At 42.5% G+C, this 26,312-nt stretch overlaps 1 protein-coding gene and 1 non-coding gene across 17 annotated transcripts in view; both read right to left on the bottom strand.

Annotated features, from left to right (window-relative positions):
• Positions 1–26,312, bottom strand: part of RIMBP2 (RIMS binding protein 2) — a 354,432-nt gene that overhangs the window by 274,514 nt on the left and 53,606 nt on the right. For all 16 annotated transcript variants that reach the window (XR_015057048.1, XM_085876872.1, XM_085876874.1 and 13 more), the window contains 2 exons: positions 25,112–25,193; positions 12,252–12,356 (listed from right to left, as the gene is read on the bottom strand). Coding sequence is in view for 15 of the 16 variants with exons in the window: in XM_085876872.1 (XP_085732998.1) it covers positions 12,252–12,353 (102 nt within the window). In the remaining variant the exon portion in view is untranslated. The remainder of the gene's footprint in view (positions 1–12,251; positions 12,357–25,111; positions 25,194–26,312) is intronic.
• TRNAT-GGU (transfer RNA threonine (anticodon GGU)) lies at positions 12,841–12,913 on the bottom strand. Its single transcript has one exon. It is a non-coding gene; the product is annotated as a tRNA-Thr (tRNA).

The following is a 26,312-nucleotide window of genomic DNA, read 5'->3' on the forward strand; positions in this document are numbered from 1 at the left end:
AAAGGTGTGTTTTCACCCTCATACTTTACATTAATTTCTCTCATCAATCTTGTAAAGTGATTCATTTTTGGTGTAAATCTAAAAGAATTATATTCCTTTTTATAATTTTTATTATCATTAATTAGAAGATAATCACAGAATATACATTGTTTATAGGCTTTTGACTGTTTTTAATCCCACTGTATCACATGCAGGACAATTCTCAAATTTGTCATATGGAGAATCAGGGAATTCAAAAGGCTCAAAATCTAGTGAACTATTCATATTTATAAAGTAAAACTTTGCTTAAACTAAAATTCATCTTCGGTACTTTCATAATCATCTGTAAATATCGTTTGAACACAAACTCTTGGTACCATAATCGTAACTATCGTTTGAACACAAACTCTCGGTATCATAACCGTCATCACTCTCATAATCTTCAAAATCTTTAGTTGAATACTGATTCGTATTTAATTAGTAGAAAAAAAACATTACCATCTATATCTATATACTTTTTTTCATTAACAGATTCAACAACTACATATTTTATATTGAAAGTAATTTTAATATGATGCTTAACTACTATTGAACAAAATGTCATTTCACCTGATATATTAACATCCTTTATTTCATCAGGATTTACATCTTTAGGGTTGTTGAAAAAAATACAAATTTCTCCTTGCATATTACAGATGGTCTTATCTTTTCTGTCTAAAGCTTCATCCATAAGGTTTTTCTTTTTTGATACTTTTTCTTGTTTCATTGCTTTTTCTAGTTTTGAATATATTGCCAGAAGGAGAGGAGAAACTTTTGTTAGAGCTACTTTAATTGATGTTCTTCCAGATATACTAAAAGCCCTTCCACTGAAGGAAATTGAAGAACTCATATTATTCACCATAATTGTTTTTATCCAATAGTTGTTATATTTATCTTTGTTCAATTTTACATCCTTGACATATTTCTCAGTATCTTTTACAATTGAAGAGATCGATTGAAACTTGTCTTTTGTGTCTTGATACATTGTATTTATTAAGTGAAAAAAGTTGGAGGATAAAATGGTTTTAAGCACAGATTCACCTATAAATTAAACGGAATTTTTCTCAAGAAAATTTTACTTTAAGCAAAGTTTTGTTGTATAAATATGGTGAATACAACATACTGTGATATTTGTAATCATGAATATAAATGTTATAAAAAATGCCAACAAACCAACAAACACACATTCAATCTTTTCAGACAAATATCTCCACTTGACAAAGAAACAAAACATTGTGATAGATGTGATAATGATATTCTTAAAAAAAAATTATAATAAACACCTTCAATCACGCAAACACAAGAATAATGAAGAAAGGGAAGGTGCCACTAAATTCTCCATTGAAAACACCGATGGGGCATTTAAAGGGCATATAAAAATAAGATTGTTTCGCTTTCAAGACCCTGGACCATCTTCAATCATGGAAGCTGTTGATATGGTTAAACAAATTATTGAAACTATAATTAAAAACACATTAAGTGAAATTAAAACTTTTAAGTTTTACATGGGAGTAAAATTGAATATGGTAAGACAAGGCGATGAAACTACTCTCTATATGAGGACAAACCCTCACTATATCTCATCATTTCAAGATTTTGTAGGATGTGATGTTTACGATGAACTCCAGAGACAAGAACAAGATGTTGATAACACTGTGGTAGGTAGTGGATTTACTATTACAAAAATAATCTTTTTAGATGTACACATCTTAAAATCAGATCCTCTTCAAGCTTCTTCTAATTTTGATTTACCAAAAGAGATAAAACTTAAGAAAGCGGTTGTTAATATTCAAAACAAAAGATAATAAATGTTTTCTCTGGTCTGTTCTTGCTCACTTACATCCTCCACAATGGAATCCTGAAAGGGTTGAACATTATAAGAAATATGAGAATACATTAAATGTTAAACATTTAAAGTTTCCAATGTCATTGAGAGATATTCCTAAATTTGAGAAAATGAATAATCTATCTGTTAATGTATATGGATTAAGGCTTGTAGCATGGTATTGTGTACACTGTGGACCTAAATGAAGAGAAAGCTTAGAAATTGAACCCAGTTTTAATAAGATATACAATCTTAATGTTATATAATGCCCAAGTGTCTGTGCTTTCAGAAAATGTAGACTTTGCTATGGGTCCTATGGATATAGTTGCTTACAAAGCATGTTTTTTTATCCAAACACAGGCTATTTTTTCCATTTTTAATGCTCATTTTTTAAAATGGGTTACATGTATGATTGTATATGTTGTCCAAAATGGGTGAAAATGCATTTTTGTTTGATATATATCATTATACATAAGAATAGAACAATTCCTCAAAAAAGTACATTTCTTATGACCTTCTGCATATCTTGGCACCTTCAAATGTGTAAAATCTCAGATTTTGCAAAATTTCCCCCAGTCATAGTGAAGCTTACAAAATCTTATTCCAGAAATTTGAAATGCATCTGATAGAACATCTTAAATAGCAATTTACTTCTGCATAAAGTGCAGATTTAAAATGGCATGTTTCAACATGGATCATTACGACATACCAGTTTTTCGGTTCACTTCCATGATTGGGTCAAAAATGTTAGGAAGTACGTAACAAATTGCATTTACCAAGCTGCTACAAAATTATTGGTAGCTATAAGCTTGATTTTATAACCATAGAATAAGTTTACCAAGATGGCCCTATGATATAAAAATCAATACCAAAGGCCAGTTTGTGTTCAGTATACAGAACATCAAAGGTCGTTAGGAAGTATGGAACGTTTTTAAGAAATCTGCACTTTTAATCCTAAGATGTTGGTTTGGTTCATCACAGCATGCATTTCTATGGTTAAGTTTATGTGCCTATATATTGTTACGGTTGTTGAAATTCGCATTACACCATAAAGAGTCCTGAGGTGAGATATCTCGATAAGTCCATGTGTAGTTAGCCCAAACCCGTTGTATAGAGGGAATATGTGTGATTCATCCGGGCTACGACGCTTTGAGTTAGCCATTTTTTCTCCCTATTGTTATTTTCGACCATTAAGCCGCCAACAACGCAAACAGCCACGACCTTTACCTTCACAACTCCATCCCGCAAACATCGCTTCAGCGCCATTCCCAAACGACACCATAACCATCAAACCACCACAGAAAACCCTTCACCACCTTCGCCTTTCTCCTTCACAACCAACAACCGCACCACCTGTGAACACTGAACGTCGGGCTGTCTAGGGTCCGTTCGGCAATTGGTGCCAAACGCACCGAGCGCGAGCGCGAATGGTGGCCTTTCCGAGGGGAAAATTCGGATCCAAAATGATTCACGCCCACTTCCCCTCCGTCCAATGGGCGAGCGCGAGGCGGCTTGGCCCCGCCTCCAAGCGCGTGTATGTGAAGTCCGTTTATGCAAATATGCGGATCAAGGGAGGTTCACGCCCCTTTTTGCCCGACCAATGGCTGAACAGAGGGTGGCGTGGCCCCGCCTCCAATCGCGTTTTGATCTGCATATTTGCATATCGGCTCCTCCTGAGTCCTATAAAGATGCGAGCGCGAGGCGACTCGCGAGGAGAGTGGGAGAGAGAGAGGGTGAGTTGAGCTTGGAGAGAAGTTGCGGAGGAGTTGCAGGGAAGACGGCAGACAGCGACGAGGTTGCGGTGTGGGGTTCGCTCAACTTGTCGCGGGATCCAGGCCAGCCAGCCATACCCCTCTCCCTGAGCATCAACGATTCCCCCCCCCCCAACGCGCTGAGACAGTGCCGAGGGGGCCCCCGTTCCTCCCCCACCCTCAATGTGGTGCCAACAGGACCGCTCGCGCAGAGCACGCCGGAGAGGACTCGCCGACCACGCCAGGGCACGGAGTCGGGGCGCAGCGGTGCGAACATTGCGGCTTGCCCGCCATCGCGTCATGAGGACGCGGGTAAGACCTTCCCGGTCTCGTGGACCTGGCCGATCCTCCAGGATCCACGTTCATTTGGTCTACGGACTTGTCTGCCTCCTCGCCAATGAGGGTGGCTTTCTTTTTCCTTTGCTTTTGTGTAAATGCTTGTGGTGGCGCCGTCTGTTAAGTAAAACGGTGTAAATGTTGACGTGTGTCGGTCTTAGTCAGTAGTATCTCTCTTTTACTGTTTCTTTCTGTGCTTGAATACGTGCCTTTTATTATTATTACTGTGACTGAATATATGTGCTTGCTTTGTGTCCGTGTGTCGCGCAATAAAATGCTTGCTTGTTGAACTGTTCCCGCTCTGCTTAGTCTCCTTTCTTTTTATTGACTCTCCATCCTGCATCGCGTAAGACATTGGTAGTGGGTGTAAGTTCCCGGTAACTAATCTAAACCGTCGAGGTCGACGATAACTCCGCTCGGTTATCTCTGCAATACGGAACGAACCGCTTAAGCGGTTCGTGTCCGAAGTCGACCTGCGGCGAGGTACGATCGCCCGATTAACCATCCGCGTAGGTACATAGGTAGGTCGAGTTTGGCAAACAACCCTATCCTACGCGGGTGGCCAATTGGCAAGATTGTGGTGAGGTCGAAAGACCCAGCCGTGACTAGCTCCCGGCGTTGTTCCGAGAGGGTCACGACTGAATTGTCCGTCCGGTGGGCGACGTGTCGCGATTCGAGTTACGTGGCCGATCGCACGCCAGCGGGCGCGAATTCACAACAATATTTATGACCTGAATGAACAATGATCAATTTGATCATTTTGTTAATTTCATATGACCTTGACCTCTTTCATATGACTTTCATTTTTTGGTCCGGCGTGTCCTAAATGTGTACAAAATACCTTGCTACAAGCCTTAGCGGATACAAACAATGTTCAGATATTAAAAATTTCAAACAACTATAAAAGTGATGAAACACACTGACTTTCTCCACTTTACTTCAAAGGAAAAAAAATCACATGATGCTTTAATCAAAAATTTCTCAAGATTAACCAAATCACAACTATCAAAGAGAAAATGTAAAACGTATCCTTGAAAGATGTCTCAACTCCTTTCACACAAAAGAACGATTAAATCAACATTCAAAATATTGTAGTAATCATAAATCAACCGTAATCAATTTACCAAAAGCAGGTTCAAACATATCAGTCAAAGATTTTAACAAATCGATGAAACATGCGTTTGTGATATATGTTGATTTTGAAAGTATCCTTGAAAAGATAGATACTGTTTCTCCAAATCCAAATAAATCATACACAAATAAATATCAAAAACATACTCCTTGTGGTTTCTGTTATTATATCAAATCACCTGTTGGTGATGAATACAACAAATTAGAACTTCATAGAGGAGAAAAAGCCTCAGAGGAGTTTGTAAGACGATTAGATAATGACTGTGTTCGACGAAGAGAAATAATGGTTAAAACATATAAACCAATGTCATTAACAAAGGGAGAGAAAAACAAATTTAGAAAGAACAGTATCTGTCATATTTGTGAGGAGAAAATTGAGGGAGAGGTCAAAGTTAGGGATCACTGTCATCTTACTGGTAAATATAGAGGTCCAGCTCAATCCCATTGAAATCTTCATGACAAGCCCCCAAACTTTATTCCTGTCTTTCTTTCACAACAACGCTCACGATGACACACATCTATTTATAAATGAACTTTCAAAGACATCTGCAGATATTTCTGCCATTCCTAACAGATCAAAAATACATCTCATTCATAAAAACAATTCATACATCACCCATAACCCATATCAGATTTCTTGACACATACAAGTTTATGGCAAGTCCATTATCTAACTTCGCATCAAATATGAAAACATACCGAATCTTAAATCACATTTCTCAAATCAAGAAGAGATTGATCTCTTATCACAAAAGGGAATATATCAGTAGGACTATATGGATTCATTTGAGAAGTTTAAAGAAATACAACTTCCTTCAAGGGAAAGTTTCTATGGCAAGTTGAATAAAACTCATATTTCCGAGAGAGATTATACACAAGCTAAAAAGGTTTGGGAGAAGTTTAATATAAAGAATCTTGGAGAATATCATGATTTGTATCTTAAAACTGATGTATTGTTATTGGCTGATGTGTTTGAAACTTTTAGAACAGTCTGTCATAATAAAAATTCTTATGGATTCCACCCCGTTCACTATTGCACAGCCCCGGGTTTGGCTTGGAATGCTATGTAAAAATGACAAAACAAAATTTGGAATTAATCAGTGATATAGATATGCTTTTAATGATGGAGAAGGCTAAAAGAAGAGAAATATCTAAAGTATGTTCCAAGAGATATGCTAAAGCAAATAACAAATATCTTCCTAATTATAATAAGAATGAGGACAACTCTTACCTGATGGATTATGATGCTAACAATTTGTATGAGTGAGCTATGTTGCAATGTTTACCTTATGGAAAACTTAAATGGGTTAAAGAAAAACATTATCAAAAGTTTTACAAGACATTGTTGTCTCCTCTCAAAAAGAATTGGATGAAGCTGAAGTTGGATATTATTTTGAGGTTGATTTAAATTATCCAGAAGAACTTAATCACAAACATAAAGACCTACCTTATGCCCCTAATAAAGAAAGTCCAAGAAATGAATGGTAAAGTGATTACCAACAGTTATTTAATATCAAAAGTAAATCTCCAGAAAAACTACTTACCACATTAAATGATAAAGAAAGTTATGTTTTGCATCAAAGGAACTTGAGACAATGTTTATCTGCTGGGTTGAGAGTGAGGAAAATTCATCGGATTTTGAAATTTAAACAGTCATTGGTTAAAGAAGTGTATTGATTTCAATACAAAAAGGAGAACAAAAGCAAAAACAGATTTTGAGAAGGACTTTTATAAAATAATGAATAATGCTGTATTTGGAAAGACTATGGAAAATGTTAGGAATCGACAAAACATAAGACTTGCTACATCTTGGAAACAGGCTACAAAGTTAATTAATAGACAAAGTTTTGAACGAGCGGAGGTGTTTTCAGAGAACTTTTGTGCTGTTCATTTGAAAAAAATTGAGTATTGAAATGGATAAACCTATTTATATAGGAACATCAATTCTTTTAATTTAAAATCAAAGTATAAGGATAATGTGTCATTGTTATATTTGGATACAGATAGTTTTATATTAGAAATTAAGACAAGTGATGTATATGAGGATATGATTGATAATATTGATATATATGATACAAGTAATTATAAATCAGGTGATGTGTTGTTTTCATCAAAGAATAAAAAGGTTATTGGTAAGTTTAAAGATGAATTGGGTGGGAAGGTCATGAGTGAATTTATAGGATTGAGATCAAAGTCTTATGCTTTTACATATATTGAAGATAATAATAACATTGAAAGGTGTGATAAGAAGCTGAAGGGAATAAAGAAAAATATAATCAAGGAAACAATAAACTTTAAACATTATTACAACTGTTTAACCTTAAAGAAGGAAGAGTATAGAAAAATGAATACAATAAGAAGTTTTAAACATCAATTATATACAGAAGAGATAAATAAGAAAGCATTTGGAGCTTTTGATGATAAAATATATTTTTAGAGAATGGAATCAATAGTCTCCCTTATGGTTATAAGTATAAGTGTTAAGATATTGGGTTGGGAATTTTAACAGGTTACCGCAGTCTTTTTACTGACTTATAAATTATAGAATCAAGCAATAACCAAACCAGAGTGGAGATAGCCTTGGTATATAAATGGGAAACATAAAGAATGTGAGAAATATCAAATAAGTCTTATTGAAGAAATAACCAGGGTAAAAGTAGATAAAACAAATAAGCGGATAAATTTAATTACAAATAAGTTGGAGGATGTAAAGACAAAAAATAAATATCCTTGAATGGACTGAAAACTTTGATGGTTATCAATTTTTTTTTTTTTTTGTATACCTTGGTCGAGGCTCGTATGAGAGCTAACACACAACTCACAGCAAGGAGGCATGAGACAAGAGGGGCGGGAGTGGAAGGGACAAAACAGTGGGGAACAGACACATTAGGTGAACTGTGGAAGGGAGAGGGATGGGGATGGGACGGGGAACATGGCGAAGAGAAGATGGACATTTCAGGGACTTTCAGGAAGGAAAGCAGGAGAAATGAAGGAAGTGGGCTTGGGTGGATTATCGGGGGTAGAAAAGATCGAGGATTTGGATGGGGGAAGATAAGAGGTGGTGGTGAACAGCTGTTTTGAAAGCCTGGAGGGAAGAATGGGAAAGAATAGAGTGAGGAAGTTTATTCCAAAGGCGGGAAAAAAGAGGAATGAAAGAGTGAAGATGAGCAGTGATTCGTGATTTTGGTAGTTTTACCAGAAGGGGGTTGTTGGCGGACCTTGAGCGCCCTGTGGAAATGTAGTGGGGACAAATCGCAGAGAGAGCAGGGGGGGGCAAGGCTGGAGAGGAGTCGGTAGAAGACAGAAAGACCACCGACCAACCTGCGGTGATTGAGTGAGAGGCCCAAAGACTCAGCTTCATTGTGGGAGATGCCGATGATCTTAAATGCCCTGGTTTCGACAGCGTGAAGCCGAGAAAGGTGGGAGGCAGGAGCACCAGCCCAGAGGGGAGAGCAGTACTCCATCAGGCTACGGACAAAAGCTTTGTAAGTGGTCAGGAGCTCAAGAGGGCCGAGGAAGGACTTAGCACGACGGAGGATTCCCAGTCGGCGACTGGCTTTTGAGGCGAGGTTGGAAATGTGACTTTCCCAGGAAAGGTCATGGCAGATAGTGAGACCTAGAAGCTTGAAAGAAAAGACTTCTTCCAGAGGATTGTTGAGAAAGTGGATGGGGGGGTTTTTTAAACGGTCCTTTCGAAGAGACATAGTGAGAGTGTGAGATTTGTCTGGATTGAAAGACATGTTCCACGTGTTGGACCAGTTTGTGATTTTATCCAGATCTGCAGTGAGTGAAGAAGCTGCTGCTTGCCGGTCTGAGGGATGACAGATGGTACGGCAGAGGGTGGAGTCGTCGGCAAAGAGAAATAGAGGATTTTCCAGAGAGTCCGAGAGATCATTGATGAAAACCAGAAAAATAACAGGGCCCAGAATGCTACCTTGAGGAACTCCAGCCTGCACAGGAAGAGGGGATGAAAGAACTCCATTTAGGGCCACACGTTGACTGCGACAGGAGAGGAAGTCTGCGAGCCATGAGTGGAGATGGCCTTGAATACCATGGGAAGAGAGTTTGGTGAGTAGGGCAGGGTGCCAGACTGTGTCAAAAGCACGTGATATGTCCAGGGATACGGCTCGGATTTCCTGTCTGGCATTGAGGACTTCCATCCATTGATGGGAGAGCAGAAGCAGCATATCCAGGGTAGAGTGACCTGGTCTGAAACCAAATTGATGATTGGAAATCAAGCCATTGGAGAAGAGGAAGGATTTCATATCTGAGGCAATGATGGATTCCATCATCAATTCCATCATCAATTGAACAATGGAAAAACAATTTACTACAATCTCAAAATGATATGTGGCTCAGGAGGTGGCCAAATAAGAGCATTGAGAGAAGTTTATCATTTCATTTCTGCTCAACAAAGACACTTAAACCAAGAACCAAGTTCCAAAGTAATCTTTGTGAATATACTCGATGGTGATGAATGTAATAGGAAAATTAAGTTAGTCCCCAAAGTAGAACATGGACAAATATTCATTGGTTCACTCTTTGAGTGGAATTAAAATATAAAAGGAAAGAAGTGCTTTAATCAGTAAGTCTCAATTTCACATTTGCTTGTATGGGAGGGGGAGGAAATCAGTCTCCTATTTTGGGCTTTTTGGACCTTGAGACAGAAAGTTTTTCCCTTTTCCCCATTCATTTGAATGGCTGCCTCAGAAGCCCCATTTATCCTCTACTGATGTTATCTTCTCCTGTCTATATTTGCGAGGCTACTCCGTGGGGCTTCACTTTCACAATGTAAAATGTAGAGCTTGTAAAATCGAACAACAATAAATTCACATTTGAAAGTTTTTGCATTCTGTTTTAATTAAACTTAAATCCGTGAAAGCTTACGCTTCCTGAAGTAGTTGAGCTTTTATTAGAAGCTATATCGAATGTGAAAACGTGCAAGGGAATTATTCACAACCTTTTCTGAACTTATGAAGCATTTTTAAGTTGGTAGCAATCTGACAAAAAATTACCCCCGTGTGGGGGTGGCGGTCATCTCTATAATGTTTTTTACTATCATAATCGATGAACCGTTGCCAGATATCTCCTAAAATGACAGACTCGATAGGTTTTGAAAATGGCGACTTTCACAACTTTCGTGACCTCGTGACCTTGACCTCGAATCCGGGAAAAAATATGTCGTTGGGTATCACTCATCAACCTCATACCACATACCAAATTTCATCAAGATCGGAAGTAAAAAGTTTTCTTTGTATCAGGAGGTGTTTTTGACCATCTTCCAGGTTACGTGGCGGCCAAACGGGACGGAAATTCAAAAATCTGTCTGGTTAGATAAAAGACAATATTTTTTACTATCATAATCAATAAACAGTTGCCGAATATCTTGTAGAATGGCAGACGAGATAGGTTTTTAAAATGGCGATTTTTATAACTTACGTGACCTCGTGACCTTGACCCTGACCTTGAACCCGGACAAAAGTTATATCGTTGTGCAACACTCATCGACCTCTACCCACATACTAAGTTTCATCAAGATCGGAAATAAAAATTGTTGACGGACGGACATTTGGTCCGGCTTTATTAGGTCATCTCGGGAGAGATGACCTAAAAATGAAAACATTCTGCCCATATCACAATATTGATTAAAACCCATGTGACGTGCTACAATCGATAAGATCCTGTTGGGAATATTCATTTTCTTTGTGTTCCATAAATTAACGATCATTTATGTATTAATCAAATTGACAAGAACTATTCTGGTTTCGCTTTTATGTTCTGGTTTACTTTATATTTAAAAATAAATATATTTTAGCTCCTTTGAGTGTGTGTTTTCTGGAAAGTGCTGAAGTGGTCATTAACCACACAAAAGAAGCTGTGTATTTCATCAATGGAAATTGAGAAAGATGTTTGTGCTTTCAAATTTTACTCTACAAGCAGTTCTTATCTTGTCTTGCTCAAATTGTCTCATTGCTTCATTGTTTGCTTGAGCGCATAAAAAGGGACACTTGTTGAGCACTTGGAGAGGATTCTGGAATTGTCAGAGTGCCGCCCTCCATACGTATGTTTCAAGTGATTCAACTCTGTTAAATAAAGTATTAAAATAACCTGTGAGTGAGTTTTCTTCAACACCACCATTTTCTCCAGTGTCTATTACATCACCCTATCCAACAAATTACAATATTTATTTGTGCCTGGTGTTTGTGTCCATTATGACATTCTTAAAAACAGTAATTTTTCTGTTTCGAATGATTTTAAATTTTGTTTGACTGCCAGGCATGCAGAGCTTTAAAAATAAAAACGCATCCGTGTCCGAAGGAAGCGATGCAGTTTGGAATGTCCTTCTCGTGATGCGAGACAGCTGGAGCTCCCCCTTGTGTCAATTCAGTGTCTGCACCGCTTAAAAATTATCTCACTCCTCTCTGCGCATGTGCAGTCGAAACAAATTCTGAGCCAAGGTATGGTAAAATTAAAGACTCGTCTTTCTATTAATGTTCTGATTCACGTTCAAAATAAAAAAATGACCGTTTTTACAGCCATTTTTCCCTGCTGTGCAGGGGTTTGGCTTTTTCTTGAGGCAATGTTTTATGGCCGGATGCCCTTCCTGACGCCAACCCTGGTCGCCTCTTACGACACACAGGGATATGGTACACTTATTCTAACCGGGGCATACACCGGGACCAGTACACTGGCACTCATTTCACCGACCTCGGAAGGATGACAGGCTGAGTCAACCCCCTGGTGTTAATTCAGCAGCCAACGGGGCTTGAACTCAGGACACTGGAATCCCAAGCCACCACCCTAACCACTAAGCCAACACCAGGCTTGATTCATGTTGAAAAATGTAACATTCAATTTAAATAAGTTGTTCCTCAATCATAAACTGATAAGTTAAACACAGAGAGGGACATGAACCAATTGCTTAACCCCACTTTTCGTTTCGCATGCGTGGGATAATTTTAAAAATTCTCGGATTCCGATCTAGATCTCCACCAAAATCTAATCTGTTCATCCTGGTCACACCCTCAAACCATCCACCCAAATTCCTCCAAATTTGTCCATAACTTTTAAGATATCCTTCTCACAAACAAACAGACAAACATGAGTGAAAACATAACCTCTGTCCATCTTCACTGGCAGAGGTAATGAGCAATCAGAGCCCAATACAGATGAATGTGGTGCAATCATACCCTCTGCAGCTGAGCAATTTCTTCCTGTTTGGTATGTAATGCAACCACGGCTTGTTCATGCTCCAGCTCCAGCTGTTGTCGACGCTCAGCTGCCTCGCGCATATGCTACAGATGGTCAAGCAGGGTAATTAGTGAACAAGCCAGTAGTCACTTGCACTCATCAATTTATATTCTTCAGCATTTGGTGAGAATATGATATTAATTTTCATTAAAAGAGGTATGGTAATGATACAAGGTGGAGGTGCATGTTACGTTAACGATACGAGTTATACGTGCATATTGGTGTCACAATACAAGATGCAGGTGAGTGTTTTGTTCACAAAACGAGGAGTATGTGCACTCTACACCAACAACATGAGTTATATGTGTGTTCGGGTTACAATTAAAGGTGTAGGTGGGTGTTACGGGAATGATATAAGGTGCATGGGGAGGAGAATGAGAGTTCCAATGAAGTCCCATTTCCACATTGACTTCAATGTTAAATAAAGAGAAACACTTTTTGACAACATAGATATGTTTTTCTTTTCCTCCTAATTATATTACTCAACAATATATTATTTTTATAATATGTATATGTGGGAAAATTGTGTGCCCAGACCAGGAATCAAACCCAGGTCCACTGGTGAACCATACCAGCGCTCTGCCAACTGAGCTATCTGGGCGACCCACAGGCTGAGCATGCAATTCTCCCACATATAGAAATGACACTTTCTTTCTCCCGCTGCTTCCGGGAAACTGACTGACAGCCATAGGAGCAGTGACAGCCTGCCAATGAGAGGGTCTTCCCCCCCCCCCCCCCATGAAGGGACAATTCCATAACAGCGATTATTAATCACAGGGGGTGTAGTAATACAATTTCTGTATAAATGAACAGGCAAACAGATATACTGTGTATATGTATATTAGCTAAGGTCTTTAGCAAGAGTGACATGTGATGTTGCCCCCAACGCCCCAACAGCACAATTGTAATCTTTATTCGATGCATTACCATATTCCTAAAGGTTTGAATATTTTTTTTCTCTCTGGGTTGAGACACTCCAAATCCACCTCAAAAATGAACAAGCAGTGTTTTATGATCCAAATCAAGTGCAAGAGGGAGATGCGCATTTGAACCCAGAGGTATGTATCCCATTTGAACCCACAGGGAGCAAGTGAACAAGTTATTTAAAACAGACAACTTCACAATTAAAATTTTAAACCATTTTGAACCCATTGTTAAGTGTTAGAATGGGCAGGAAACCCATAATAATGACAGGATGTATGGGAAAGAGTGAAATTCTCCCCCTGCCTGCCTTTGGCCCAGACTCATTTCTTCCCCGACACCACTCATTTCCCACACCTTAAAGCACAATTTAATTTTTAGACATTTATTCATTTGATTAATTGACAATTTAAAATCATTTTAAACAAGATTACTCTACGAGGTCCGTCTAAAAAGTAACGGAACTGACTTCACAGAAATTTTATTCCAAAAAATATATTGAAATCACAGCTTGTCCCCTTCAAAATAGTTTCCCTCCAGTCTCACACACTGGTCCATCCTCTTCTTCCACGCTTCGAAGCACCCCCGGAAGGCTTCTTCTGGAATCCTCCAGAGCTCCGTTGTCACGGCCCTTTTTATGGCCTCCACATCAGGAAATCGGGTCCCCTTGATCACCCCCTTGAGCTTGGGGAAGAGGAAAAAATCACAAGGGCCAAGTCTGGAAAATACGGGGGTTGCTCCAGAGTTGGCACATTCCTCTCCAACAGAAAATGTTAGATGCTCAGGGCACTGAGCAGGGGTGTTGTCATGGTGGAGCACCCAGGCGTTCTCCCACAGATCCCCCCTCTTGTCCCAGACTGATCTCATGAGGCGCCAGAGGAACTCCTTGTGCACGTATTGATTCACTGTTTGAACCCTAACCCTAACCCTAACCCTAACAGCTTTTTTCTTGTCACGTCAGGCCATATCAGATCGGTGACTTGCTACAGGTATCATGTAAACCTGTACTAACCTGTTTCATGGTCGGGTTGTTGGAGACGAAACCGTCTCCCCCACCAGGTTTTCTGGTGAGGATGGTGTATGATATGGACACCCAGCAGGATTAAAAACAAAACCTGTCAAAGGGCGGAGGAGCTCCTTGTGAGCCAACGGCCATACATATTGAGTGCCCAACTGTCTGCGGACGTCCTCCTGCAGTTGGATTACTTATTAGGAAGTCGGTGGTAGGATTTGCACTCCGGCTACCGTAAAAACCTTCATTCCGCAAAACAAAAAAAATCTGAAAAGCAACTCCGTGGGAGTTCCTCCTGTGCAGCTTCCCTTCGCAGGGCAGCTCACCGGATGACGGGAGTGGGGCAAAGCCTTCGGGACCCCCAATCTTTGATGACAGGAGGGAAACCAAGGGGTAACATTCCCGGGTCAGATTGTTGGGGTGGTGCTGAGGTGTCGTCCATCAGACGGCGGTCTCCTTGGGTTAACCTGAGGCGGTCCCTTCAGGTGGGTGCCTGGAATATCCTATCCCTAAGAGAGGATGATCACCTGTCTCTGCTATCATCCGAGCTCAAGCATTTGAACATCGGCATTACAGCACTCTCTGAGGTTTGGAGACCGGATTGCGGCGAGATCATGGCGGGCGGTTACACCTACTGTTGATCTGGTCGCTCTTATGGTGAGCATGCCCAAGGAATTGCTGTTACTGGGTCCAACAAGCTGACTCCAATGATAATTGAGGTAACACTGGTCAAGGAGTATATTATGAGACTATGGATTTGTCACTCCTTGGGTGTCATTTCCCTGGTCTCTTTATATGCTCCACCTGAGGTGAGTGATCTCACAGTGAAGGACGCATTCTATGCCACGCTCGAGTCTGTGGTTGATCAGTGCCACAGGTGAGATACTCTTCTAGTCTTGGGGGATTTCAATGCATCGACTGGAAGTGATAGGGATGGTTATGAGAGGTGTGTTTGTCCCCATGGGTCTGGAACTGTAAACCTGAATCGCACCAAGTTTCTTGACTTTGCAAGAAGTCATGGACTTAGGGTGGCTGGTTCATGGTTTCAGTGTCCACAAGGTCATCGCTTTACTTGGTATTCCAACGCTGGTGGTGCGGCAAAGGAGATTGACCATGTGCTCGTTGATGGTCGCTGGAGGATGATGCAGAACTGCAGGGTCTACCGGAGTGCTCAGTTCCTCAATACTGACCACTGGCTTGTTGTAGCAACTCTGAAGTTGCACCTTAAATCCAGGAGAATGGTACCATCGCAGCCTAGGCTGGATGTTGGCAATCTCAAGGATGAGAGGGTAGCTGAGGAGTTTGCGAACAGGCTGAATGGAGATTTGGGGGGTCTGGGTGCTTTGGGGGATCCTGAAGAGTTGTGGAGTGCCTTCAAAACCACCGTCCTTGATATTGCCAGTAGATGTCTTGGAACTCACTGGAGGGCGAAGAAGAATTTTGTCTCTCAAGGGACACTGGACACCATTGACCAGGGTCGCAGGGCTAAGCTGAATGGCAGAGTTGAGCTGTTCAGGGATAGAGGCATAAAACTGTATGTGCACTAAGGAAAGTTTTCTCAGAAACGACACACAAAATGGAGGGTTACTTTACCCCAATGAATCCCAGTTTATGTGGAGCCGTCTTACCAAAGGGAGGTTTTCCTTTGCCAGACTTGACCGGTGGTGTATAAACTCATGGTTTAGGAATACTGTGGTATCTCAAGATTTCTCTCAATCTATATTCTCAGATTATCACTTCGTAACCATGGGTTTTTTTCCACCTCAACTAATACGTAGAGGTGCATATTGAAAATTTAATACCAATCTTCTCGAAGATGGTCGATTTAAAGAAGCTTTCCGAGTCTTCTGGGCTAACCAAATCCTAAGAAAACCCTCTTTTTGTTCAGTGAATTTATGGTGGGACACTACAAAAACCCAGATTAGGGTGTTTGGTCAGCAGTTCAGGGAAAACATTACGAATGTTAAGAATGTAACAATGGCTTGTTTAGAAGCTGACATTGTACACCTTGAAGGTAAACTGGCAAGAAGGAGTGGTACAGGAAATTATCAATTATTACTTGAAAAGAAGACTCAGTTAAGAGAGTTAATCCAAGAGAAAGCAGCTGGGTTGTTACTCAGACTGAGGGTTAAAAACTTAAAGGAATAAGATACTCCTTGCAAATCTTTCTTTAGTTTAGATTCCTCGAGTAAGTCACCCAATACTATCTTTTCTGGTTTTGACCCAAACGTAGTTGTTGTCGTTAATCCCAGTGACAAAAGGTTGTGTGTTAAGGATTTCTTCTCCAATCTGTTTACAAAACAAATTGTTTGTGATGAAATTATGAACCAATTATCCTCTCACCTCGCCTCTCCAACTGAGCCCCAGCATCAAGACTTGGGCTCACCAATTACGCAGGAGGAGTTAACCCAAGCCTTCGCTGGAATGTACTCGGGAAGTGCTCCGGGGATTGATGGCCTGCCGGCTGAATTTTACGTAGAATATTGGGGTCTGTTAGGCCCAGAACTGATGCATGTCTCAGAATCGTCTTCCGAGACATGGAGAACTGACTCTACGCCTGAGCAGAGTGGTAATTTCCCACCTCCCAAAGGCTGGTGTCTTGTGACACATGAAGAATTGGAGACCTGTTTCTTTGCTTTGCACTGAGTATAAAATCCTTTCCAAAATCTTGGCAAATCGACTCAAAAAAGTAATTTGTGATCTGGTCCATCCTGATCAGAGTTATTGTGTACCGGGTAGATCCACATATGATAACATTTTTTTGAATAAGAGACTTAATAGAGGGTAATTGTGCACAGATTGACTGGTTTAATTTTACTTGATTTAAAAAAGGCTTTTCATAGCAGAGACCATGGTTTTCTATATTATGTGTTAGAAGTTTTTGGATTCGGGACCAATTTCAGGACTTGAATTGCCTTATTATATAATAATATATCCAGTATGGTTAAGGTAAACAATGAGCTTGTTTCCCCCATACAGGTACAGAGGGGGTAAGGCAAGGCTGCACAGTCTCTGGCTTATTATTCACCCTTGTGTTAAAGCCACTTCTTGTACTATTGAGGAAAAACGTCACTGGAGTAGTTATATCTCCTGAGTACCCTTCAGTTAGCTTATCAGCATATGCGGATGATCTAGCGGTGGTTGTTGAGGATGATCATGACATCGCCATTCTTGTCAAGTGTTTAGACTTGTTTTGATCAGCTTTGTCTTTGAAGTGTAACTGGGAAAAAAAGCAAAGCTCTATGGGTTCCCTGTGTAAGAAGCAATCTACCTGGAATGACATGAATCCTGCCAGTTCAACTTCCTTCAAAGTTAAAATGGGTGGATGAAGGTGTTAAATATGTTGGGGGTTTTTCTGGGATCTCCACAATATAGCCAGAAAAACTGGGATGGTGTTGCTGAACAGGTGAAAAAGGATTGAGTAGGTGGAAGAAAGCCCTGCCCCACCTTTCGTATAGAGGCCAGGTCTTTGTAATCAACAATTTAGTTGCCTCCTTTTCATGGCACAGGTTAATTTGCCTGCAACCACCTGAAAGCTTGTTAAACGGAGTACAAAAGCAACTGTTGGACTTCTTCTGGGGAAGCCATCACCAGTTACGGCCAACCATTAGTCGAAGCTGGTCAGGGTATGGTCGACATCAGGAGCCGGATAATTGCCTTTCAGCTAGGCTCTGTAAAAAAAATTGTTATCTGAGGAGCAATTACCAAACCATCTCCTGGCTTCACATTCTGCAGCAAGCGGGTGGGCTCGGATATGGCCATGAATGCTTTTTAGTCATGCTTCAATACGTTGATACATCTTCCCTCTCTGATTTTTTATCAGTCGATTAAACACCTGGCAGAGCATTTCAATGTGTCGCCAGCAGGACGAAGATGTTCGCTCAATAATCTTTGTTCTATAATATTCTCTTCCCCAGTATTCCTGGAAGCCAGGACTTCTGCCAACATTTTTTATCAGCTGGAATCTCAAAAGTATGGCACCTCCGGCGGCATGTTTCAGGTTGTGGGTGGAAATCTCTACAGGAAATAGCCGACCTAACAGGAACTCACTCCAAAAGAATGATTGGAAAAGTCTTGAGAGAGGTCACACAAATAGGGTTCTGACTGAGATTAGTTTGGACCCAGGAACATGAAGCATTGTTTAATGAGTGGGGCTTTCCTAAATTATGTATCCAGTTTATTCTGAACTTACCCCCCCCCCCATTAGAATGGGGTTAAAACTCTTTCAAAAGGCTAGCAGCAAAGAACTTAACAAGTCTGGTGTCAAACTACTGCTGGGGGATACACCATTGAACGGAGTAACCCGGTGGAAAAGACTGATGCCTGGTGGACCGCCATCTGTACCTGTATGGGACTCCATGTATAGCAAGCTCTTAAGTAAAAGGTCGAGTGATCTCCAGTGGAGGTTAATCCACTGGATAGTCCTTTCCAAGAGGCTAATAAGTAAATTCTCTCCTGCATCTACGTGTTGCCCGTTTTGTATATGTATGGAAGAAGTTTTCCATGCCTTTATTAATTGTGTGAGATTGGTTCCTTTATTTCATTGTTCTTTCTTTTTGTATTTTTTGTGCAACTTGTCGCGGCTCGTAAGAGAGCTAACAAACAATGCACAGCAAGGGAGCACGAGAGAAGAGAGGTGGGAGTGGGAAGGCCAAAACAGTGGGGAACAGAGACGTTAGGAGATTTGTGGAAGGGAGAGGGATGGGCGGGGAACATGGGGAATACAAGGTGGACATTACAGGGACTTTCAGGAAGGAAAGCAGGGAATTTGAAGGAGGTGGGTTTGGGGTGGATTAACGGGGGTAGAAAAGATCGATGTTTTAGATGGGGGAAGATAAGAGGTGGTGGTGAATCGCTGTTTTGAAGGCCTGGAGGGAAGAATGGGATTGAACAGAGTGTGGGAGTTTATTCCAAAGGCGGAGAAAAAGAGGAATTAAAGTGAAGGTGAGCAGTGATTCGTGATTTTGGTAGTTTCACCAGAAGGGGGTTGTTGGCAGACCTTGAACACCCTGCATAAATATGGTGGGGACAAATCGCAGACAGCGTAGAGGGAGGCGAGACCGGAGAGGAGACGGAAGAAGACAGGAAGACCACCAACCTGCCTGTGGTGAAAGTGAGAGGCCCAAAGACTTAGCCTCATCGCGGGAGATACCAATGATCCTAAATGCCTTAGTTTCCACAGCGTGAAGCCGAGAAAGGTGAGAGGCAGGAGCACCAGCCAGAGGGGAGAACAGTACTCCATCAGGCCGTGGATGAAAGCTTTGCATGTCGTCAGGAGCTCAGGTGGGCCAAGGAAGGACTTTGCATGACGGAGGATTCTCAGTCGGCGACTGGCTTTGGAGGCCAGGTTGGGAATGTCGCTTTCCCAGGAAAGATCATGGTATATGGTGAGACCGAGAAGAGTGAATGAAAGGACTCCTTCTCGAGGATTGTTGAGAAAGTCGATGGGGGGGGGAGGGTTTCTCAACGGTCCTTTTGGAGAGACATATTTAAGCCTAAGTCACATTTGCTCGACGGCGAAGATAAGGCGGCCGTACGCCCTCTGAATTGACAGAAACGTGCGGCGGCCGCAGAGTTTCTGCGGTGACCTCAGGGTGGCCCTACGCCGTTTGGCTATCTTTTACAGGCTGTAAGGTCGCCGTGGAATTATAACGCGGAGTTATAACTTTTTTCATTTCTACGTTCGCCGTAGCAATTCGACAATCCAAAACAAAAAAAACCTGGTAAAAAAAAATTAACCCCCTCGTTACCGTCCGTCTGGCCGGACGTTCGCCTTAGGGCCCCCCCCACTGCGGTCCCCTTGCAGGCACCTTGAGGCTACCTTGAGGCTACCTTGAGGCGACCTTGAGGCGACCTTGCATCTGCCTTGAAAATTCTATGGCCGCCGCAGGGCCCCTTAAGGTCACCGTGCGACATCAAATCAAAGACCGTACGGCAAACCCACGTTTTCGGTCTCCACAATTTCTAAGACCGAAGGCCTAAGTCACATTTGCTCTACGGCGAGGATACGGCGGCCGTACGCCCTCTGAATTGACAGAAACGTGCGGCGGCCGCAGAGTTTCTGCGGTGGCCTCAGGATGGCCCTACGCCGTTTGGCTATATTTTACAGGTCGTAAGGTCGCCGTGGAATTATAACGCGGAGTTATAACTTTTTTTCATTTCTACGTTCGCCGTAGCAATTCGACAAGCCGAAACAAAAAAACTGGTTAAAAAAAAAAACCCCACTCGTTACCAACTGTCTGGCCGCACGTTCGCCTTAGGGCCCCCCCTGCGGTCGCATTGCGGGCACCTTACGTCTGCCTTGAAAATTCTAGGGCTGCCGCAAGAACGCCCTAAGGTCACCGTGCGACATCAAATCAAAGACCGTACAGCACCCCCACATTTTCAGTCTCCACAATTTATAAATACGCCGTGCGGCTACCCGAAAAATAAAAACATTTGTGACTGCTACATTGTGTGACCGTGGAAGTACTGCGGCCGCCTTATAATTGCTAGTAGCCATAGATTTTGAAGACCCCAAGGCCGCCGTGGCAAATGTGACTTAGGCCTTAGTGTGAGATTTGTCAGGATTGAAAGACATGTTCCACATGTTAGACCAGTTTGTTATTTTATCCAGATATGCAAAGAGCGAAGAAGCTGCGGCTTGCCAGTCTGAGGGATGACAGATGGTATGACAGAGAGTGGAGTCATCAGCAAGAGATAAAGAGGATTTTCCAGAGAATCAGAGAGATCATTGATATAAATCAGAAAAAGAACAGGGCCCAGAACGCTGCCTTGAAGAACTCCAGCCTGGACAGGAACAGGGGATGAGAGAACTCTATTTCGGCACACACGTTGACTGCAGCAGGAGGGGAAGTCTGCGAGCCATGAGTGGTGCTGGCCTTGAATACCATACGAAGAGAGTTTGGTGAGCATGGCAGGGTGCCAGACCATGTCAAAAGCACGAGATATGTCTTTGGATATGGCTCTGATTTCATGTCTGGCATTGAGTATCTCCGTCCATTGTTAGGAGAGCAGAAGCAGCATATCCATGGGAGAGTGACCTGGTCTGAAACCAAATTGATGATCAGAAATCAAGCCATTGGAGAAGAGGAAGGATTTCATGTCTGAAACGATGATGGATTCCATAACCTTGCTGATGTTTGGAAGAAGGGTGATTGGTGTGTTGTTGCAGGAATCTGTTTCAGCACATTTTTTATGCAGGGCGGTAATGTTTTCTGATTTCCAAGCAAATGGCAGATGACCTTGAGCAAATGAGAGAGTGACTAGAACAGAAAGAGGGTGAGCAACCGCAGAGGAGCAGGTTTTTAGGACACGTGGGCTGATGCCGTATGGACCGGTTGCAGAATCTGAGTCGAGGTTTGATAGCAAACTCTCCACTTTTTCAGAAGAAAAGGTACAGAGTCCAGGGACAGTTGGATGCGACTGGGTAAGGTGGGTACAGAAAATGATGGGTTTCGGACACAAGATTTAGATGCAAACGCCGAGTTAAGGCACCTCTTCTTGTGCGGTATCAGCAGTGCGGCCTTTTGGGTGTGAGGGAGGGGGTGGAGGGGTAACTTACACCAAAACAGATTTGATTAGATGCCACCAGGATTTAGAAGAGGGTGAGAGGTTTTAAAGTTCAGACTTGAGCTTTGAAAGATGTTGTTTTCTGGCTCTCCTGAGGGGCGATACACACTTGTTCCGAGCTTTATGGAAGGAACTGAGATTACCCTCAGTTGGGTTTGCTTTCCATGAGGCAAAGGCAAGTTGTTTCAGGACAACTGCCTCGCCACAAACTTCAGTGAACCATGGGGGGGGGGGGGGAGGAAGGGTAGAACAACTGAAGGCGAGGCAGATTATGTCTGATTTGTCAGTGGCAACCTGTATGGAGAGACCTGTCAGGTTTGAGCGAAGGCCCCGGATATTTGAAGTCCTCTGTTAATGAAGAGGAAGGGGAGGAGGCTTTGGATGCAGTGGAGGGGAGAGGGAAGGGGGAGGGTATGAGAAAGGAGTAGGGGGGGAGGTCAGGAGAGTTGTTGAAAGAGTGTGGGGGATTGCAGAAGAGCCTGGGTAGTGGGCCGGATGAGGAGGAGAAAAGGCTCTGTGGTGCTGGGTTGAGGTACAATGGGGAGTAATAAGAGAGGGGGCAGAACGCAGTTGAGGATTTGAGGAGATAGAGTGATGAGATTGTGGAGAGAGGGCAGGGGAAGGAGGCAGCTTTGTGGATGTGAGGAGGGGGCAACTTTGAGAAGGGTGAGTGAGTGGGGTGAATGGAGGGAGAAGGGTGAGTGGGGAGTTTTTGAGAAAGGTGAGAGGGAAGTTTGGAGGGGGAAGAATGTGATTGTTGCTTTGAGAGCGAGGGGTGAAAGGGGTGAATTGGCACTGAAGTTGAAAAAAAATGGCGATTGAAGGAAAGCGAACATGCATAGCAAACTGGGGTTTTAAAAAATAATTTTAGTTCAGAGATGCGACTCAAGACATTTGAGGGATGCAATAAAGGCGAATTAAGAGAACGAGAAGCACCCGCTCCCGACGGGAGCCGTCAAGGGAGTCATCTTCTTACTACAATTCACCGTCTGTCCGTCTGTTCCCAGGTACAACAAAAACGGCTGAACCGATCGCATCCATTTTTTTGGTGTGTAATCCTGGGACCCCTTGGAGTAAAATAGGCATCAATATAATTACATGACCCCCTTGACGGCTCCCGTAGGGAGCGCACAAGAACCACCCGCTCTCTTCCCTTTTGTCTAGCACAGGGTTTCTTTACCTTTTTAGTGTTGTTTCCCCTTTGAAATTGCCGAATAATGATATTTCCTCCCACCACATTATCAACACTAAATTAATTTTTAAAAACTAAAATTTATTTGAAAACCTCATTTCAATAAATATTTTCATGAAAATATTGATGCACAATTTATTGCACAACATTAACAGTCTTATATTATTTAACTTATACCTCCGGTCCTTGCTGGTGGCCACGGGTGTTCTCCACGGACGGCGGACGTCTCCTCACCACTCAGGCCGGCGGGGCCGCGATCAGGCAGGGGCGTGCTGTAGAGCTCAGGCTGCATGGCACATCACGGAGCAGGCGCATTGACCAGCGCCGGTCGTGGGTCGCCGGGGCACAGTACGGAGTTTGTCACAACAAATTTATGTCACGGTGCTCAGAGCGAGACGATTCCGCAGCTTGGAACCATCTGGCCGGAAGTGAAGTGGAGCTGCTTCCGGTCATGGCGGCCGGTCCGTGTGCTGGCCGGGGCCCAACCAGAGCGCCCAATTCGGGTGACGACACCACTTCGGGTCATCGCCCCCACCCCATACCACTGGATCGATAAAAGGACGGGTCGCGGGGCAGTGGAAGAAGAGTCGTCGTCATTCCTGCTCATCATTCCTGGTGCGTCGTTCCTGCTCATCGTCATTCCTAGGTCGTTCTTTCTTCATTCCTGTCAGCTCATTATGCCCGGCTTGGGATCGATAACTCAGTCTTCTCCACCCACGTCCCTCCCTTCACACCCGACAGTCACGTCTCGATTTCTGGACCGACGCTAGCTGCACGAAGTGCCACGAAGCAAGAAACGGCGCGCCAGCTGTCAGGGAGGTATCGCCCAGGGGAGCATCCCCCCAAACATATTGGTGGCACGATCAGGCAATCGTGCAAGGCATTCAGAGACCGTTAGCCTCATCTCCTCTCCTCCCTTTTCTCTTTATTAACTCCTCTTCATTGGTGTGTGTGTGTGTGTGTGTGTGTGTGTGTGTGTGTGTGTGTGTGTGTGTGTGTGTGTGTGTGTGTGTGTGTGTGTGTGTGTGTGTGTGTGTGTGTGTGTGTGTGTGTGTGTGTGTGTGTGTCCTCGTAAGTTAAGATTGCAGATGATTATTATTATTTCGGGTTAAGTCTGCTCTGTGTCTGCTTTTGTAAATTGCTTGTACATTGTCGCACCTCACGCTTCTTTCTATCCCTGCATTACACACACCAATAAAACTATTCCGTGTACCACATAACTTTCCTCACCTGTTTGTAAATAAATTATTATTAGAAATGTTCCCAGCTCAATTTTGTCTGTTCTATCATTGATCCAGCATGGTCCAAATCCAAGTTGAGGCGGGGCTTTATCCCCAATGATCCGTTCCTTTATGCCGTTCAACTTTATTTAATTCAATATCAATGAGAAAGCTCAGGCTATGACATTGTTTTTCTTCGATCCTATGCTTCACCCCATCTCCCCCCCCCCCTTCCTGGCTTCTGCATAAGAGAGATTACTCTTTAGCTCCAGTTAGTGGAGATCATTGAATGCCATTCGTGCTCCCCCTCCACGTACGTGAAATTAAACATTCTCTTTTGGTCTGCTGACCCCCTGAACGGACACCGAGTTAATCTGCGACAATTTGGCAAGCCAGGCAGGAGATACTGATCCCTGGAGGCACAGCGATGGCCAGGAGGGAGAGCAAACACCTTGTGGCCACAAACTGAAAGGTAAGAGGAGCCTGGTTGAAAATCCTCTGGGGGTGGGGTTTGCTCTAAATTCAGGTCAGAGGCTGCGTCTTTCAAAATGGGTAACGTGCTTGAACAATCGGGGAAGTACACAAAGGAGAACCTTCACTGATAGGCCAAAGATTAAGGGGTTTAAGGCCTCTCAAGGAGTGGCCAGCGTCCGCTAAGAGAACAGGATAGGATCCTGGGCATTTGCATGCTTTGAAATAAGGGTTGAAGATTATCTTTTGATGTGCTGACCCCTTGAGTGGACACTGAGTTAATCCACGACAACGTTAAATAATTATTAAGATCATCAATTGAGAATGATGTGAAGGTCAAAATAAATAATTAATCGAGAATGGTGAGGGGTAGAAGGGTGCAAAACCAGATGGTAAACCTGACAAAACCACCTTAATGAGTTGCTGAAGGTTCTCCAGTTTGGCTTGTGTGTTGTTGACACCAGAGCAGTCAGACCTTCACAGGAAGTAGATTCTGTAAAAGGGAGTCAGAACAAGAGAATAATACATTACTCACATTTTTATTTCGACAGTAAAGACATACAAAATAGCCATTGAAGTAAAACTTGCATTATAAAGTCATTAAAGGTGTCAAAAGATGGTCTACACATAAAACAGGTGAATGCGCAGTCATAGGTAGAGGTTTAATGCCAATCTCAATTTGTGAGGAAGGGTCGATGGCACTGTCTGGTTGCCAGATTGCTCTCTTTAAAAGGATCTTTAGTAAACCAGATGGGTCTTTACTGACAATGTCATGGTGATTCAATGAGTTTAGTTTGTTTTGCAGAAGGTAAGAATCCCAATTCTTAATAATGCTGCTTTTTTACCTAATTTGAACCCACTATCTCCATTGTGCTGTGCAGGAGCCTTCGCACCAGACCAACAACATCACGGTCATGTATACGAGATCCGTCTCAAAAGTAATGGGACTGAGCCTGCTGTGTGCTCCACTTACACAACTTGAATGAACGGGTTGCGTCACAGTCTTTCGCAACATTCCAGCAATATGTATATATATATATATACATACATACATATACATATATATATATATATATACATATATATATATATATATATATATATATATATATATATATATATATATATATGTATGATCGGTGATAGTTGACTGCGCTCATTGTGTAATTTTTTTGCAGGTCGTGCTTTACACGTTGTCTCATCTGAGTCGTCGCGCAATGAGTCGTGAGCAGAGAGCCAATCTGAAGTTTCTAGCTAAGCTTGGCGAAACACCTTCCGAATCCTTCGCAATGCTACAGCAAGTCTACGGGGAAGAAACGATGTCACGTACACGTGCATTTGAATGTCACAAGAGGTTCAAAGAGGGAGGGAGGAGGTTGAAGACTATCCACGGTCTGGAAGACCTTCAACGAGCAGAACGGTGGACAACATCGAACGTGTGAAGCAGATGGTGCGCGCGGATCCTCGATTCACGGTGCGGATGATTGTTGAGGATCTTTCCATCAACAAGGACACTGTCTGGACCATCATCACTGAAAATCTCGAAATGTGCAAAGTGTGCGCAAAGATGGTCCCCAAGCTGTTGTCCGAGGACCAGAAACAAAGAGTCACT

This window comes from Eptatretus burgeri, chromosome 4 (assembly GCF_056783735.1).
Source record: "Eptatretus burgeri isolate ZD-2024b chromosome 4, Ebu_testis_v1, whole genome shotgun sequence".
Lineage (NCBI taxonomy): Eukaryota > Metazoa > Chordata > Myxini > Myxiniformes > Myxinidae > Eptatretus > Eptatretus burgeri.